At 36.4% G+C, this 16,684-nt stretch overlaps 1 protein-coding gene across 1 annotated transcript in view; it reads left to right on the plus strand.

Annotated features, from left to right (window-relative positions):
• The window catches only part of LOC140076729 (pinopsin-like), a 34,833-nt gene extending 19,577 nt beyond the window's left edge, over positions 1 to 15,256 (plus strand). The window contains exons 3-4 of the mRNA XM_072123389.1: positions 2,393 to 2,626; positions 14,383 to 15,256. Coding sequence (XP_071979490.1) covers positions 2,393 to 2,626; positions 14,383 to 14,598 — 450 coding nt within the window. The 3' untranslated portion in view covers positions 14,599 to 15,256. The remainder of the gene's footprint in view (positions 1 to 2,392; positions 2,627 to 14,382) is intronic.
• Positions 15,257 to 16,684: the final 1,428 nt, after the last annotated feature.

The raw sequence follows: 16,684 nt of genomic DNA on the forward strand, positions 1-16,684 counted from the left end.
TTGCACATTTTTCTGCAATAAACGCTTCCTTTTGGTTTTATATTGTAATTACACTTAATTCATCATTATATTCACAAACGTAAAAGGTTAATTCTGTTCCAACCTTTTGCTTGTACAATTGTTTTCACATCTCAGCTTTAACTACATAAGATTAGATCTGTATGCACTTGTATTTGGCTTTCATTAAGGTCAATAGGACCTATTTGCAAGCGCTTAGGGATTGGATCTTAGGTTAATATAAGTACGTTCAGAAATAATAGATAAAGTAACGAAGTCCTAAAGCTTGATTAAGTTTAATGAGAAAAACAGGTTTAATCCTTCTGTCTTACTAACACTTCTATGTATCACAATGCAAACTTTAATGAGAAGCTCAACTTTTTCTTATACGATTTAGCTGAGGAATTAGGATATTAGACACTTGAATTGTCTATGCGAATACATTTGGTGAGACACAAACTTCTTCAATTCAAACACTTATACTTTAGACAATGGGGGTCATTTACTAAGGGCCCGATTCGTGTTTTCCCGACGTGTTACCCGAATATTTCCGATTTCCCCTGAATTGCCCCGGGATTTTGGCGCACGTGATCGGATTGTGGTGCATCGGCGCCGGCATGCACGCAACGGAAATCGGGGGGCGTGGCCAAACGAAAACCTGACGGATTCGGAAAAACCCCCGCATTTAAAAAAAAAATCTGTTGTGGAGCTTGCACTTACCTCCACTCAGCCCGGCTCGGTGAATTCCAGCGCGTTCCGATGCTTTTCAGCGCATGGTGGACGGCGGAGGAACTACCTTAATGAATCCCGGCCGGACCAGAATCCAGCGCAGAGAACGCGCCGCTGGATCGCGAATGGACCAGGTAAGTAAATCTGCCCCATTCTCTCTACACAAGACTTATTTCATGATATATTTTAGGGATTTTTATATATCATTAGAATCTTCTCACCTTTGTATTCCTTTACAACATTCATTGAGTTAAAAGTATACAGTGGGTATGAAAAGTATTCGGATCCCTTTAAAATGTTTATTCTTTGTTTCATTGGTGCCAATTGGTAAGACCAATTTTTTGCTCATTAATGTAGACTCTGCTACCCATCTTGATTAGAAAAAAAATATATACTGTAGATATTTTTGGTAATATATTAAACAAGAAAAACTGAAATATCTCATGGTGAGAAGTATTCAGCCCCTTTGCTCAGTATTGGGTAGAAGCAGCTTTGGAGCTGGTGCAGCCAGGAGTCTTCTTGGGAAGATGTAACAAGTTTCTCACCCCTGGATTTGGGGATCCTCTGCCTCTTCCTTGCAGATCTTCTCCAGTTCCCTCGGGTTGTATGGTGAACGTTGGTGGAAACCATTTTCAGGTCTCTCCAGAGATGGTCTATTGGGTTTAGGTCCGGGCTCTGGCTGGGTCAGTCAGGAATGGTCACAGAGTTGTTCTGGAGCCTCTGCTTTGTTATTTTAGCTGTGTGTTTGGGGTCATTGTCTTGTTAGAAGGTGAACCTTCGGCCCAGTCTGAGGTCCAGAGCATCTGGAAGAGGTTTTCATCCAGGATATCTCTGTACTTGGCAACATTCAAGTATTATTATTATTATTATTTTTACAGACCCTCCCCCACCCTACAGCCATATATAAAATGTTTTTTATTCCTGCACAAACCCCTTTAAGAACCTAAGGCAGTCAACTTCTTATGATGTCACCAAAACATACTGATTGGAGGTCATTTACTAAGAGCCCGATTCGCGTTTTGCGTCGATTTTCCCTGTATTGCCCCAGGATTTCGGCGCACGCGATCGGATTGTGGCGCATCGGCGCTGGCATGCACGCAACGGAAATCGGGGGCATGGCCGTAAAAACTGCCGCATTTTTTTTAAAAAAGTGTTGCTCGACTCACGCTTACCTTCAACCAGGATGGCTCGGTGAACTCCAGTGCGTTCCGATGCTCTTCAGCGCAGAAGCGACACCTGGTGGACGTCGGAGGAACTGCCTTAGTGAATCCCGGCCGGACCCAAATCCACCGCATAGAACACGCCACTGGATCGCGAATGGACCAGGTAAGTAAATCTGCCACATAGTGTCAGGATGAATGTTAAAGAGCAGGTTGCAGGAAAAAAAAGTCAGTTAAAAATTTGATGGTCTGAACTTATATGTGTAAGTATAATTTCTTTTTATTTAATTAATTTTTATATAGGAAGCATTTAGCAAGTACATTTATTCTGTCAGACACCCCTTTAATTTAATCTGTTCCTGCTGTGGATGTAATTAAATTTGGACAATCTTTTTCTCTGCAAGTGTCGTATCTGGTGGTTCGGTGGATCGCATATAAATACGCATGTTGGATCTATTAGCTGTAAATGTCTTTATATTGCTTTTTTTTTTTTGTTCTTTTTGTAGATGTGTAGAATTAACCTAACTGCAGCTCAGAAGAGGGAGCACCATTTACTCTTCATGGTGGTGTGCATGGTCACTTGCTATTTGTTCTGCTGGTTACCTTATGGATTAGTCTCCTTGATCACAACATTTGGGAAGCCGGGAGCAGTCTCACCCACAGTCAGCATTATACCTTCCATTCTCGCCAAGAGCAGCACGTTTATTAATCCCCTCATTTATATTTTTATGAATAAACAGGTAAGATGTTGGAGGGTTAGTGAGGCAATTATAAGCGTATTATCAATTATATTGGCTATATTTTGTCTATAAAGGTTTATGATTGATATGCAAATAACATTCATGCCTAGTCCAATATCCCCAGAGGATGGAATTTACAAGGAAATTTACTGCACTTATTATGTTCAGTGCTGGTCAATTATCATAGGAGCTTTTATAAAAGGTTGTTAATTGTGTTTCAAATTGGTTTCAATGAAAACCCCTTTAACAAGCAGCACTTAAAGACTTCATAAGACTGTTCTTAAATGCATTTTACAACATTTTAATATTACTGACTGCTAATATTACTGTAATTTTACGCTCTGGGCGGTTTTAGAGACTGCTATGCTATGCTGTTACACTTCCTGTTATTCCAGTGTTCTACATTGTAGTAGAGAGTTCTGGTGTTCTACATTGTAGTGTAGACTTCTAGTGTTCTAATGTAATACATTGTAGTTTAGAGATCTTATGCTCTACATTGTAGGGAAGAGATCTAAAATTCTATGTTGTAGTGTAGAGTTCTGGTGTTCTAATGTTCTACATTATTGTGTACATTTCTAGTGTTCTACATTGTAGTATAGAGTTCTGATGTTCTACATTGTTGTGTAGAGTTCTGACATTTTTCATTGTAGTGTAGAGTTCTGATGTTCTACATTGTAGTGTAAAGATCTTGTGCTCTACATTGTAGTGAAGAAATGTAATATTCTACATTGTATTAAATAGTTCTAGTGTTCTTCATTATAGTAAAGAGATCTAATATGCTACATTGTAGTGTAGAGTTCTAGTGTTCTATATGGTAGTGTAGAGTTCTAGTGTTTTACATTGTAGTGTAGAGTTCTAGTGTTCTACATTGCAGTGTACATTTCTAGTGTTCTATATTGTAGTGTCGAGTTCTGGTGTTCTACATTGTAGTGTACATTTCTTGTGTTCTACATTGTAGTGCAGAGTTCAATTGTTCTACATTGTAGTTTAAAGTTTTGGTGTTCCACATCGTAGTGTAGAGTTCTTTTGTTCTACATTGTAGTGTAGAGTTCTGATGTTTTACATTGTAGTGTATAATTCTAGTGTTCTACATCTTAGTGTAGAGTTCTGGTGTTCTGCATTGTGATGTAGAGCTCTGGTGTTCTTCATTGCAGTGTCAAGTTCTGGTGTTCTGTATTGTAGTGTAGAGTTCTGGTGTTCTATATTGTTCTACATTGTAGTGTAAAGATCTTGTGCTTTACATTGTAGTGAAGAAATGTAATATTCTACATTGTATTAAATAGTTCTAGTGTTCTTCATTATAGTAAAGAGATCTAATATGCTACATTGTAGTGTAGCGTTCTAGTGTTCTACATTTTAGTGTAAAGTTGGCGGTTCAACATTGTACTGTAGAGCTCTAGTGTTCTACAATGTAGAGTAGAGTTTTAATGTTCTACATTGTAGTGTACATTCCTTGTGTTCTACATTGTAGTGCAGAGCTCTATTGTTCTACATTGTAGTTTAAAGTTCTGGTGTTCCACATCGTAGTGTAGAGTTCTATTGTTCAACATTGTAGTGTAGAGTTTTGGTGTTCTACATTGTACTGTAGAGTTCTAGTGTTCTACATTATAGTGTAGAGTTCTGGTGTTCTACATTATAGTGTAGAGATTTGGTGTTCTACATTGTAGTGTAGAGTTCCAGTGTTCTACAATGTAGAGTAGAGTTTCAATGTTCTACATTGTAGCCTACATTCCTTGTGTTCTACATTGTAGTGCAGAGCTCTATTGTTCTACATTGTAGTTTAAAGTTCTGGTGTTCCAAATCGTAGTGTAGAGTTCTTTTTTTCTACATTGTAGTGTAAAGTTCTGATGTTCTACATTATAGTGTAGATTTCTAGTGTTCTACATTGTAGTGTAGAGTTCTTGTGTTCTACATTGTAGTGTAGAGTTCTAGTGTTCTAGGTCGTAGTGTAGAGTTCTAGTGTTCTACATTGTAGTGTAGAGTTCCAGTTTTCTACATTGTAGTGTAGGGTTCTTGTGTTCTACATTATAGTGTAGAGTTCTAGTGTTATACATTGTAGTGTAGAGTTCTAGTGTTCTACATTGTAGTGTAGAGTTCCAGTTTTCTACATTGTAGTGTAGGGTTGTAGTGTTCTACATTGTAGTGTAGAGTTCTAGTGTTCTACATCGTAGTGTAGAGTTCTAGTGTTCTACATTGTAGTGTAGGGTTCTTGTGTTCTACATTGCAGTGTAGAGTTCTGGTGTTCTACATTGTAGTGTAGAGTTCTAGTGTTTTACATTGTAGTGTAGAGTTCTTGTGTTCTACATTGTAGTGTAGAGTTCTAGTGTTCTACATTGTAGTGTAGGGTTCTGATGTTCTACATTGTAGCGTAGAGTTCTGATGTTCTACATTGTAGTGTAGAGTTCTTGTGTTCTACATTGTAGTGTAGGGTTCTTGTGTTCTACATTGTAGTATAGAGTTCTGATATTCTACATTATAGTGTAGATTTCTAGTGTTCTACATTGTAGTGTAGAGTTCTGATGTTCTACATTGTAGCGTAGACTTCTGATGTTCTACATTGTAGTGTAGAGTTCTGATGTTCTACATTGTAGCGTAGAGTTCTTGTGTTCTACATTGCAGTGTAGGGTTCTTGTGTTCTACATTGTAGTATAGAGCTCTGATATTCTACATTATAGTGTAGATTTCTAGTGTTCTACATTGTAGTGTAGAGTTCTGATGTTCTACATTGTAGCGTAGAGTTCTGATGTTCTACATTGTAGTGTAGAGTTCTAGTGTTCTACATTGTAGTGTAGAGTTCTGATGTTCTACATTGTAGTGTAGAGTTCTAGTGTTCTACATTGTAGTGTAGAGTTCTGATGTTCTACATTGTAGCGTAGAGTTCTGATGTTCTTCATTGTAGTGTAGAGTTCTTGTGTTCTACATTGCAGTGTAGGGTTCTTGTGTTCTACATTGTAGTATAGAGTTCTGATATTCTACATTATAGTGTAGATTTCTAGTGTTCTACATTGTAGTGTAGAGTTCTGATTTTCTACATTGTAGTGTAGAGTTCTGATATTCTACATTGTAGCGTAGAGTTCTGATGTTCTATATTGTAGTGTAAAGTTGGGAGTTCTAAGTAGTAGTGTACATTTCTTGTGTTCTACATTGTAGTGTAAAGTTCTGATGTTCTACATTGTAGTGTAGAGTTCTGATGTTTTACATTGTAGTGTAGATTTCTAGTGTTCTACATCTTAGTGTAGAGTTCTGGTGTTCTTCATTGCAGTGTCAATTTCTGGTGTTCTGCATTGTAGTGTAGAGTTCTGGTGTTCTTCATTGTAGTGTAGAGTTTTGGTGTTCTACATTGTAGTGTAAAGATCTTGTGCTCTACATTGTAGTGAAGAAATGTAATATTCTACATTGTATTAAATAGTTCTAGTGTTCTTCATTATAGTAAAGAGATCTAATATGCTAAATTGTAGTGTAGAGTTCTAGTGTTCTACATTGTAGTGTAGAGTTCTAGTGTTCTACATTGTAGTGTAGGGTTGTAGTGTTCTACATTGTAGTGTAGGGTTGTAGTGTTCTACATTGTAGTGTAGAGTTCTGATGTTCTACATTGTAGTGTAGGGTTCTTGTGTTCTACATTGTACTATAGAGTTCTAATATTCTACATTATAGTGTAGATTTCTAGTGTTCTACATTGTAATGTAGAGTTCTGATGTTCTACATTGTTGCGTAGAGTTCTGATGTTCTATATTGTAGTGTAAAGTTGTGAGTTCAACATTGTACTGTAGATCTCTAGTGTTCTACATGGTAGTGTAGAGTTTTGGTGTTCTACATTGTAGTGTAGAGTTCCAGTGTTCTACAATGTAGAGTAGAGTTTTAATGTTTTACATTATAGTGTACTTTTCTAGTGTTCTATATTGCAGTGTCGAGTTCTGGTGTTCTACGTTGTAGTGTACATTTCTTGTGTTCTACATTGTAGTGCAGAGTTCTGTTGTTCTACATTGTAGTGTAAAGTTCTGAAGTTCTATATTATAGTGTAGAGTTCTTTTTTTCTACATTGTAGTGTAAAGTTCTGATGTTCTACATTGTAGTGTAGAGTTCTGGTGTTCTACATTGTAGTGTAGAGTTCTAGTGTTCTACATTGCAGTGTACATTTCTAGTGTTCTATATTGTAGTGTCGAGTTCTGGTGTTCTACATTGTAGTGTACATTTCTTGTGTTCTACATTGTAGTGCAGAGTTCTATTGTTCTACATTGTAGTTTAAAGTTTTGGTGTTCCACATCGTAGTGTAGAGTTCTTTTGTTCTACATTGTAGTGTAGAGTTCTGATGTTTTACATTGTAGTGTAGAATTCTAGTGTTCTACATCTTAGTGTAGAGTTCTGGTGTTCTGCATTGTGATGCAGAGGTCTGGTGTTCTTCATTGCAGTGTCAAGTTCTGGTGTTCTGCATTGTAGTGTAGAGTTCTGGTGTTCTTCATTGTAGTGTAGAGTTCTGGTGTTCTATATTGTTCTACATTGTAGTGTAAAGATCTTGTGCTCTACATTGTAGTGAAGAAATATAATATTCTACATTGTATTAAATAGTTCTAGCTCTAGTAAAGAGATCTAATATGCTACATTGTAGTGTAGCGTTCTAGTGTTCTACATTTTAGTGTAGAGTTCTGGTGTTCTACATTGTGATGTAGAGGTCTGGTGTTCTTCATTGCAGTGTCAAGTTCTGGTGTTCTACATTGTAGTGTAAAGTTGGGGGTTCAACATTGTACGGTAGAGCTCTAGTGTTCTACAATGTAGAGTAGAGTTTTAATGTTCTACATTGTAGTGTACATTCCTTGTGTTCTACATTGTAGTGCAGAGCTCTATTGTTCTACATTGTATTTTAAAGTTCTGATGTTCCAAATCGTAGTGTAGAGTTCTGATGTTCTACATTATAGTGTAGATTTCTAGTGTTCTACATTATAGTGTAGAGTTCTGATGTTCTACATTGTAGTGTAGAGTTCTAGTGTTCTACATTGTAGTGTACATTTCTTGTGTTCTACATTTTAGTGCAGAGCTCTATTGTTCTACATTGTAGTTTAAAGTTCTGGTGTTCCACATCGTAGTGTAGAGTTCTATTGTTCAACATTGTAGTGTAGAGTTCTGGTATTCTACATTGTACTGTAGAGTTCTAGTGTTCTACATTATAGTGTAGAGATTTGGTGTTCTACATTGTAGTGTAGAGTTCCAGTGTTCTAGAATGTAGAGAAGAGTTTCAATGTTCTACATTGTAGTCTACATTCCTTGTGTTCTACATTGTAGTGCAGAGCTCTATTGTTCTGCATTGTAGTTTAAAGTTCTGTTGTTCCAAATCGTAGTGTAGAGTTCTTTTTTTCTACATTGTAGTGTAAAGTTCTGATGTTCTACATTGTAGTGTAGAGTTCTGGTGTTCTACATTATAGTGTAGATTTCTAGTGTTCTACATTGTAGTGTAGAGTTCAGATGTTCAACATTGTAGTGTAGAGTTCTGATGTTCTACATTATAGTGTAGATTTCTAGTGTTCTACATTGTAGTGTAGAGTTCTAGTGTTCTACATTGTAGTGTAGAGTTCTAGTGTTCTACATCGTAGTGTAGAGTTCTAGTGTTCTACATTGTAGTGTAGAGTTTTAGTGTTCTACATTGTAGTGTAGAGTTCTAGTGTTCTACATTGTAGTGTAGAGTTTTAGTGTTCTACATCGTAGTGTAGAGTTCTAGTGTTGTACATTGTAGTGTAGGGTTCTTGTGTTCTACATTATAGTGTAGAGTTCTAGTGTTATACATTGTGGTGTAGAGTTCTAGTGTTCTACATTGTAGTGTAGAGTTCCAGTGTTCTACATTGTAGTGTAGAGTTCTAGTGTTCTACATTGTAGTGTAGAGTTCCAGTGTTCTACATTGTAGTGTAGGGTTGTAGTGTTCTACATTGTAGTGTAGAGTTCTAGTGTTCTACATAGTAGTGTAGAGTTCTAGTCTTCTACATTGTAGTGTAGGGTTGTAGTGTTCTACATTGTAGTGTAGGGTTCTGGTGTTCTACATTGTAGTATAGAGTTCTGGTTTTCTACATTGTAGTGTAGAGTTCTAGTGTTCTACATTGTAGTGTAGAGTTCTAGTGTTCTACATTGTAGTGTAGACTCCTTGTGTTCTACATTGTAGTGTAGGGTTCTTGTGTTCTACATTGTAGTATAGAGTTCTGATATTCTACATTATAGTGTAGATTTCTAGTGTTCTACATTGTAGTGTAGAGTTCTGATGTTCTACATTGTAGTGTAGAGTTCTGATGTTCTACATTGTTGCGTAGAGTTCTGATGTTCTACATTGTAGTGTAGAGTTCTAGTGTTCTACATTGTAGTGTAGAGTTCTTGTGTTCTACATTGTAGTGTAGGGTTCTTGTGTTCTACATTGTAGTATAGAGTTCTGATATTCTACATTATAGTGTAGATTTCTAGTGTTCTACATTGTAGTGTAGAGTTCTGATGTTCTACATTGTAGTGTAGAGTTCTGATGTTCTACATTGTTGCGCAGAGTTCTGATGTTCTGCATTGTAGTGTAGAGCTCTGGTGTTATTCATTGTATTGTAGAGTTCTGGTGTTCTACATTGTTCTACGTTGTAGTGTAGAGTTCTGATGTTCTACATTGTAGTGTAAAGATCTTGTGCTCTACATTGTAGTGACGAAATGTAATATTTTACATTGTATTAAATAGTTCTAGTGTTCTTCATTATAGTAAAGAGATCTAATATGCTACATTGTAGTGTAGCGTTCTAGTGTTCTACATCGTAGTGTAGAGTTCTAGTGTTCTACATTGTAGTGTAGAGTTCTTGTGTTCTACATTGTAGTGTAGAGTTCTGATATTCTACATTATAGTGTAGATTTCTAGTGTTCTACATTGTAGCGTAGAGTTCTGATATTCTACATTGTAGCGTAGAGTTCTGATGTTCTACATTGTAGTGTAGAGTTCTAATGTTCTACATTGTAGTGTAGAGTTCTAATGTTCTACATTGTAGTGTAGAGTTCTTGTGTTCTACATTGTAGTATAGAGTTCTGATATTCTACATTATAGTGTAGATTTCTAGTGTTCTACATTGTAGTATAGAGTTCTGATATTCTACATAGTAGCGTAGAGTTCTGATGTTCTACATTATAGTGTAGATTTCTAGTGTTCTACATTGTAGCGTAGAGTTCTGATGTTCTACATTGTAGTGTAGAGTTCTAATGTTCTACATTGTAGTGTAGAGTTCTAATGTTCTACATTGTAGTGTAGAGTTCTGATGTTCTACATTGTAGTATAGAGTTCTGATATTCTACATTATAGTGTAGAGTTCTGATGTTCTACATTGTAGTATAGAGTTCTGATATTCTACATAGTAGCGTAGAGTTCTGATGTTCTACATTGTAGTGTAGAGTTCTTGTGTTCTACATTGTAGTGTAGGGTTCTTGTGTTCTACATTGTAGTATAGAGTTCTGATATTCTACATTACAGTGTAGATTTCTAGTGTTCTACATTGTAGTGTAGAGTTCTGATGTTCTACATTGTAGTATAGAGTTCTGATATTCTACATTATAGTGTAGAGTTCTGATGTTCTACATTGTAGTATAGAGTTCTGATATTCTACATTATAGTGTAGAGTTCTGATGTTCTACATTGTAGTATAGAGTTCTGATGTTCTACATAGTAGCGTAGAGTTCTGATGTTCTACATTGTAGTGTAGAGTTCTAGTGTTATACATTGTAGTATAGAGTTCTAGTGTTCTACATTGTAGTGTAGAGTTCTAGTGTTTTACATTGTAGTGTAGAGTTCTTGTGTTCTACATTGTAGTGTAGGGTTCTTGTGTTCTACATTGTAGTATAGAGTTCTGATATTCTACATTATAGTGTAGATTTCTAGTGTTCTACATTGTAGTGTAGAGTTCTGATGTTCTACATTGTAGTGTAGAGTTCTGATGTTCTACATTGTAGTGTAGAGTTCTGATGTTCTACATTGTAGCGTAGAGTTCTGATGTTCTACATTGTTGCGCAGAGTTCTGATGTTCTGCATTGTAGTGTAGAGCTCTGGTGTTCTTCATTGTATTGTAGAGTTCTGGTGTTCTACATTGTTCTACGTTGTAGTATAGAGTTCTGATATTCTACATTATAGTGTAGATTTCAAGTGTTCTACATTGTAGCGTAGAGTTCTGATGTTCTACATTGTAGTGTAGAGTTCTAATGTTCTACATTGTAGTATAGAGTTCTGATATTCTACATTATAGTGTAGAGTTCTGATGTTCTACATTATAGTGTAGATTTCTAGTGTTCTACATTGTAGCGTAGAGTTCTGATGTTCTACATTGTAGTGTAGAGTTCTGATGTTCTACATTGTAGTGTAGAGTTCTGATGTTCTATATTATAGTGTAGAGTTCTGATGTTCTACATTGTAGTGTAGAGTTCTGATGTTCTACATTGTAGTGTTGAGTTCTGGTGTTCCAAATTGTAGTGTAAAGTTGGGGGTTCAACATTGTAGTGTAGAACTCTAGTGTTCTACATGGTAGTGTAGAGTTTTGGTGTTCTACATTGCAGAGTAGAGTTTTAATGTTCTACATTGTAGTGTACATTCCTCGTGTTCTACATTGTAATGCAGAGCCATATTGTTCTACATTGTAGTTTAAAGTTCTGGTGTTCTACATTGTAGTATAGAGTTCTGGTGTTCTACATTGTTGTGTGCTTTTCTAGTGTTCTACATTGTAGTGTAGAGTTCTGATGTTCTACATTGTAGCGTAGAGTTCTGATGTTCTATATTGTAGTGTAAAGTTGGGGGTTCTACGTAGTAGTGTACATTTCTTGTGTTCTACATTGTAGTGTAGAGCTCTGGTGTTCTTCATTGTAGTGTAGAGTTCTGGTGTTCTACATTGTTCTACGTTGTAGTGTAGAGTTCTGGTGTTCTACATTGTAGTGTAAAGATCTTGTGCTCTACATTGTTGTGAAGAAATGTAATATTCTACATTGTATTAAATAGTTCTAGTGTTCTTCATTATAGTAAAGAGATTTAATATGCTACATTGTAGTGTAGATTTCTGAAGTTCTACATTGTAGTGTAGAGTTCTGACGTTTTACATTGTAGTGTAGATTTCTAGTGTTCTACATCTTAGTGTAGAGTTCTGATGTTCTAAATTGTAGTGTAGAGTTCTGATGTTCTACATTGTAGTGTAAAGATCTTGTGCTCTACATTGTAGTGAAGAAATGTAATATTCTACATTGTATTAAATAGTTCTAGTGTTCTTCATTATAGTAAAGAGATCTAATATGCTACATTGTAGTGTAGAGTTCTAGTGTTCTACATTGTAGTGCAGAGTTCTATTGTTCTACATTTCAGTGTAAAGTTCTGGTGTTCTTCATTGTAGTGTAGAGTTCTGATGTTCTACATTGTAGTGTAAAGATCTTGTGCTCTACATTGTAGTGAAGAAATGTAATATTCTACATTGTATTAAATAGTTCTAGTGTTCTTCATTATAGTAAAGAGATCTAATATGCTAAATTGTAGTGTAGCGTTCTAGTGTTCTACATTGTAGTGTAGCGTTCTAGTATTCTACATTGTAGTGTAGAGTTCTAGTGTTCTACATTGTAGTGTAGGGTTGTAGTGTTCTACATTGTACTATAGAGTTCTAATATTCTACATTATAGTGTAGATTTCTAGTGTTCTACATTGTAGTGTAGAGTTCTGATGTTCTACATTGTTGCGTAGAGTTCTGATGTTCTATATTGTAGTGTAAAGTTGGGGGTTCAACATTGTAGTGTAGAGCTCTAGTGTTCTACATGGTAGTGTAGAGTTTTGGTGTTCTACATTGTAGTGTAGAGTTCCAGTGTTCTACAATGTAGAGTAGAGTTCTAGTGTTCTACATTATAGTGTACTTTTCTAGTGTTCTATATTGCAGTGTCGAGTTCTGGTGTTCTATGTTGTAGTGTACATTTCTTGTGTTCTATATTGTAGTGCAGAGTTCTATTGTTCTACATTGTAGTTTAAAGTGCTGGTGATCTACATTGTAGTGTAAAGTTCTGAAGTTCTACATTGTAGTGTACATTTCTAGTGTTCTACATTGTAGTGTCAAGTTCTTGTGGTCTATGTTGTAGTTTAAAGTTCTGGTGTTCTACATCGTAGTGTAGAGTTCTTTTGTTCTACATTGTAGTGTACAGTTCTGAAGTTCTACATTGTAGTGTAGAATTCTAGTGTTCTATATCTTAGTGTAGAGTTCTGGTGTTCTGCATTGTAGTGTAGAGTTCTGGTGTTCTGCATTGTAGTGTAAAGATCTTGTGCTCTACATTGTAGTGAAGAAATGTAATATTCTACATTGTATTGAATAGTTCTAGTGTTCTTCATTATAGTAAAGAGATCTAATATGCTACATTGTAGTGTAGAGTTCTAGTGTTCTTCATTGTAGTGTAGGGTTGTAGTGTTCTACATTGTAGTGTAAAGTTCTGATGTTCTACATTGTACTATAGAGTTCTGATATTCTACATTGTAGTGTACATTTCTAGTGTTCTACATTGTAGTGTCAAGTTCTTGTGGTCTACGTTGTAGTGTACATTTCTTGTGTTCTACATTGTAGTTTAAAGTTCTGGTGTTCCACATCGTAGTGTAGAGTTCTATTGTTCTACATTATAGTGTAGAGTTCTGGTGATCTACATTGTAGTGCAGAGTTCTGATGTTCTTGTGTTCTACATTGTAGTGCAGAGTTCTGATGTTCTTGTGTTCTACATTGTAGTGTAGATTTCTAGTGTTCTTTATTGCAGTGTAGGGTTCTAGTGTTCTACATTGTCATGTAGATTTCTAGTGTTCTACATTGAAGTGTAGAGTTCTGGTGTTCTACATTGTAGTGTACATTTCTAGTGTGCTTTATTGTAGTGTAAAAAACTTAAGGGCACTCTTTGTTTTATCAAACAATGTTTCTGATATATTCGGAGTAGCTCTTTAGTTTTTGACCTGAAAGAGCCCAACAGTGGGGAACCTTGCAAATTTGCAGTTATTTAGAGTGCTACTCCCTGATTGTCTACATTGTGATAGCAAAGTGACATACATATAACTCCTGCCGGTATAGGGCCCTTTAAGGGGATCTTTTGATATTTAGGAAATCTAAAAGTAACCTATACTCACTTCTGCGTAAGGTTTCCTTGATTTCAGCATTGTCCTTTTGTTCTTTGGTGGTTCTGGTCCATTCTGGTAGAAATGGTAAACAACAAATGAGGCCATCAATCGGCTTTACTACCATGTGCTTCTGATACTGGAGATCCACTGATGGATTTTAATTTTATCCTAATGCTGCCCCATAAATGGAATTCACATGACCATATGGGGGAGGGATGTACCACCGCAAGCTTGTGTGGAAAATATAGAACATGTCCTATCCTCCTTTCCATCGTGTCAGACTGGATGGGCAAACGTTTGTGTGAATTCGGCCTTACCTTTAGAAAATAAAATGCAATGCCAGATTTTTACCATTGGTGGTACTGTAGAGGAGCACCTTACGATCAGCTGATTATCTGAACCCTCTTATTAAACCGAAATAGAAAAATATGTAAAAAAGATTTATAACTTTTGCTGCTTGGTTATCAGATTGTTTTATGGAATATTCTCTATAACTAGGTGTATAGTAACTTGTACTGAGAATATTCAACAACTCAATAACTCTGTTTAAATGTAATTTTCATATATTTCAAACATTCTGTATTTTAGTATTGATGTGTCCGATTTTTTAATTTTCACTTTCTCATCTTTCCTATTTTCTGTGATTTTTCAGTTTTACAGGTGTTTTTTATCCCTCGTCAAATGTGAGTCAGAGCCTCATGACAGTGACTTCACAATAAACTCAAGACACTCCAAAGACCTACATGTTAAAGAAAATGGCAGGGTGCAGCAAAGCTTTAACCAGGATTTTGCAAGAAAGGACACAATGTCTTCTGCCGAAAAGCAGCAAAAGTTGACTCTTGTAGTTCATTACATAGATTATAGGTGAGCTTTAATGTCACGTTGCCTGCTGCTCAATTACATAAGTGTTTCTGTAAATCAAAAGAAGCAAATGTAAAAGGGTCTTAGTCGAGTTTCGAGGAGAGCTGTGTTAACAGAGTGCATACAGGGCAGTCATTACGTGATACATCAGAGTGGGACCATTATCGGTACAAAGAATGGAAGGAGTTTGACATTTACAATTGCACATCTGTAATTTGCATTCTTTGTAATGTTATATAAAGAAGATGGTTGATGTCACCATGCCTGAGTGTCAGCCGTGACATATTTACATGTATTCAGGCTTGGAAGATCTTCATGAGAAAAAACAAATGCAAGCTTGTCCTATAGCTTAGCCGGAAGCAATAGTCAAAATACGGCTGTGATTTCATGGAAGAATTAATGTACCATATGCTCGGGATTACCAAATGTTGAATGTTTACCTCTGAAAATGTCTCATGAGGATACGCGAGGATTATTGAAAATGTGTCATCTTCAGCTACAAATGTTGATAGTAGCCATGGAGTCGTAAGGAAAGGAAGAAAATGAAACGACTCTCTCAAACGTCTTTAGGAGAACATACTTTGATGATTCCTTTGAGATCAGTCCTGATGTCCCATAAAGATATTATATGTCCATCTTTTGACATTTTTGTGTCCTAGTTTAAAGGGAACCTGTCACCAGGGACCTCATTTTCACAAAAGACAGATTGTTACAAAAGCCCATGACAACTGCATTGTACATCTGCCTTTTTGCTTTCTCTAAGCATTTGCATTTCAATATAATTGTGTGTTTTAACTTACCTTGCATCCTATGTAGTCCCAGGGGTTGGGCTTTGGTTTGGATTAATTAAAAAAAAAACCAACACCTGACTTGTCTGTGCTGCAGACTGCTCAGCTCTTGGCCCCCACCTTTGTGTTCCTGTACAGCTCCAACCTCTTCCACTGATGTCCACTCACCACGTTGTGAGCTCTGTGCAGCAGGAGGGAGGAGCTGTACAGGAGCAAGAAGGTGGGGGCCAAGAACTGAGCATTCTGCAGCACAGACAAGTCGCATGTTGTTTTTTGAAATGCATTCACACCAAAGTCCAACCCCTAGGACTACACAGATGATTCTGTCAGGGTGCAAGGTAAGTTTTAACACACAATTATATTGTAAACCAAAAGCTAAAAGATAGCAGAAAGACATATTTGCAATGCAGGTGTAATGGGCTTCTGTAACCTGTCTTTAGTGAAAATGAGGTCCCTGGTGACAGGTTCCCTTTAAAATAGTTTACTGTGTTACACATTGAGCTCTTTGGATGATTACAGGAGTTACAGTGGAGCAAGAGAAAAGCATTCAGTCAAAAATGCTATCTAAGAAGTAATATTGTAGAACTGAGTAATAGATATACAGACATTTTACATTAGCAATGTAAGCAAATCATTAGTAAGATGTCTAGACAACTATTTACTTCTATTTTTACTGAAAAAACAGTGACCCTACCTGTTCCTTATGTGGCAGAGGGGCTCTTAGGTGCTATCAGACACCAGAATCCAGGTGCTACAGATACATTTGTGCTCCCCCAGGCAGTACCTACACATGCAGTAGTAGAGGTGCAGGCAAAACTTGCATAACTTTCGTAAGATTTTTATTTGACCGTTTATTTTATTAACCCATCTGATGGTGTAGTGTGAGGAATGGGGTTAACAAAATAAATCTGATTGGAGTTAATGCAGTTACACTGTGATCAACCATATGATGAATCCGTACTGTTCTTGTATGGCCGGCCATGAAAGTGACACTACATAGTCCATTTTTTCTTAATGTATAGTCATAAAAATGTGCTGGATTTTTTACATTTTACACTTAGACAGAATCTGACACTTTTTTGTATCAAAAATTTTATGCAAAAAGTAGGAATTATTTTGAAATGCTGTTAAAGTAAATCTACCATGGGTTATCTACTTTCTGAAAGATCCCCCTCCCTGCAGCCGCTGCACCCCACCTTTCCCTAATTCTGGGATGCAGCTCCTGCAGAAATAAACTGTAATTTGTGTTTATGCAAATTTATGTCAGAAGCTACTCACACAGCTCCGGGAGTGGGGCACCATGCC

The sequence above is a fragment of the Engystomops pustulosus genome, chromosome 9, assembly GCF_040894005.1.
Source record: "Engystomops pustulosus chromosome 9, aEngPut4.maternal, whole genome shotgun sequence".
NCBI classification, from domain to species: domain Eukaryota; kingdom Metazoa; phylum Chordata; class Amphibia; order Anura; family Leptodactylidae; genus Engystomops; species Engystomops pustulosus.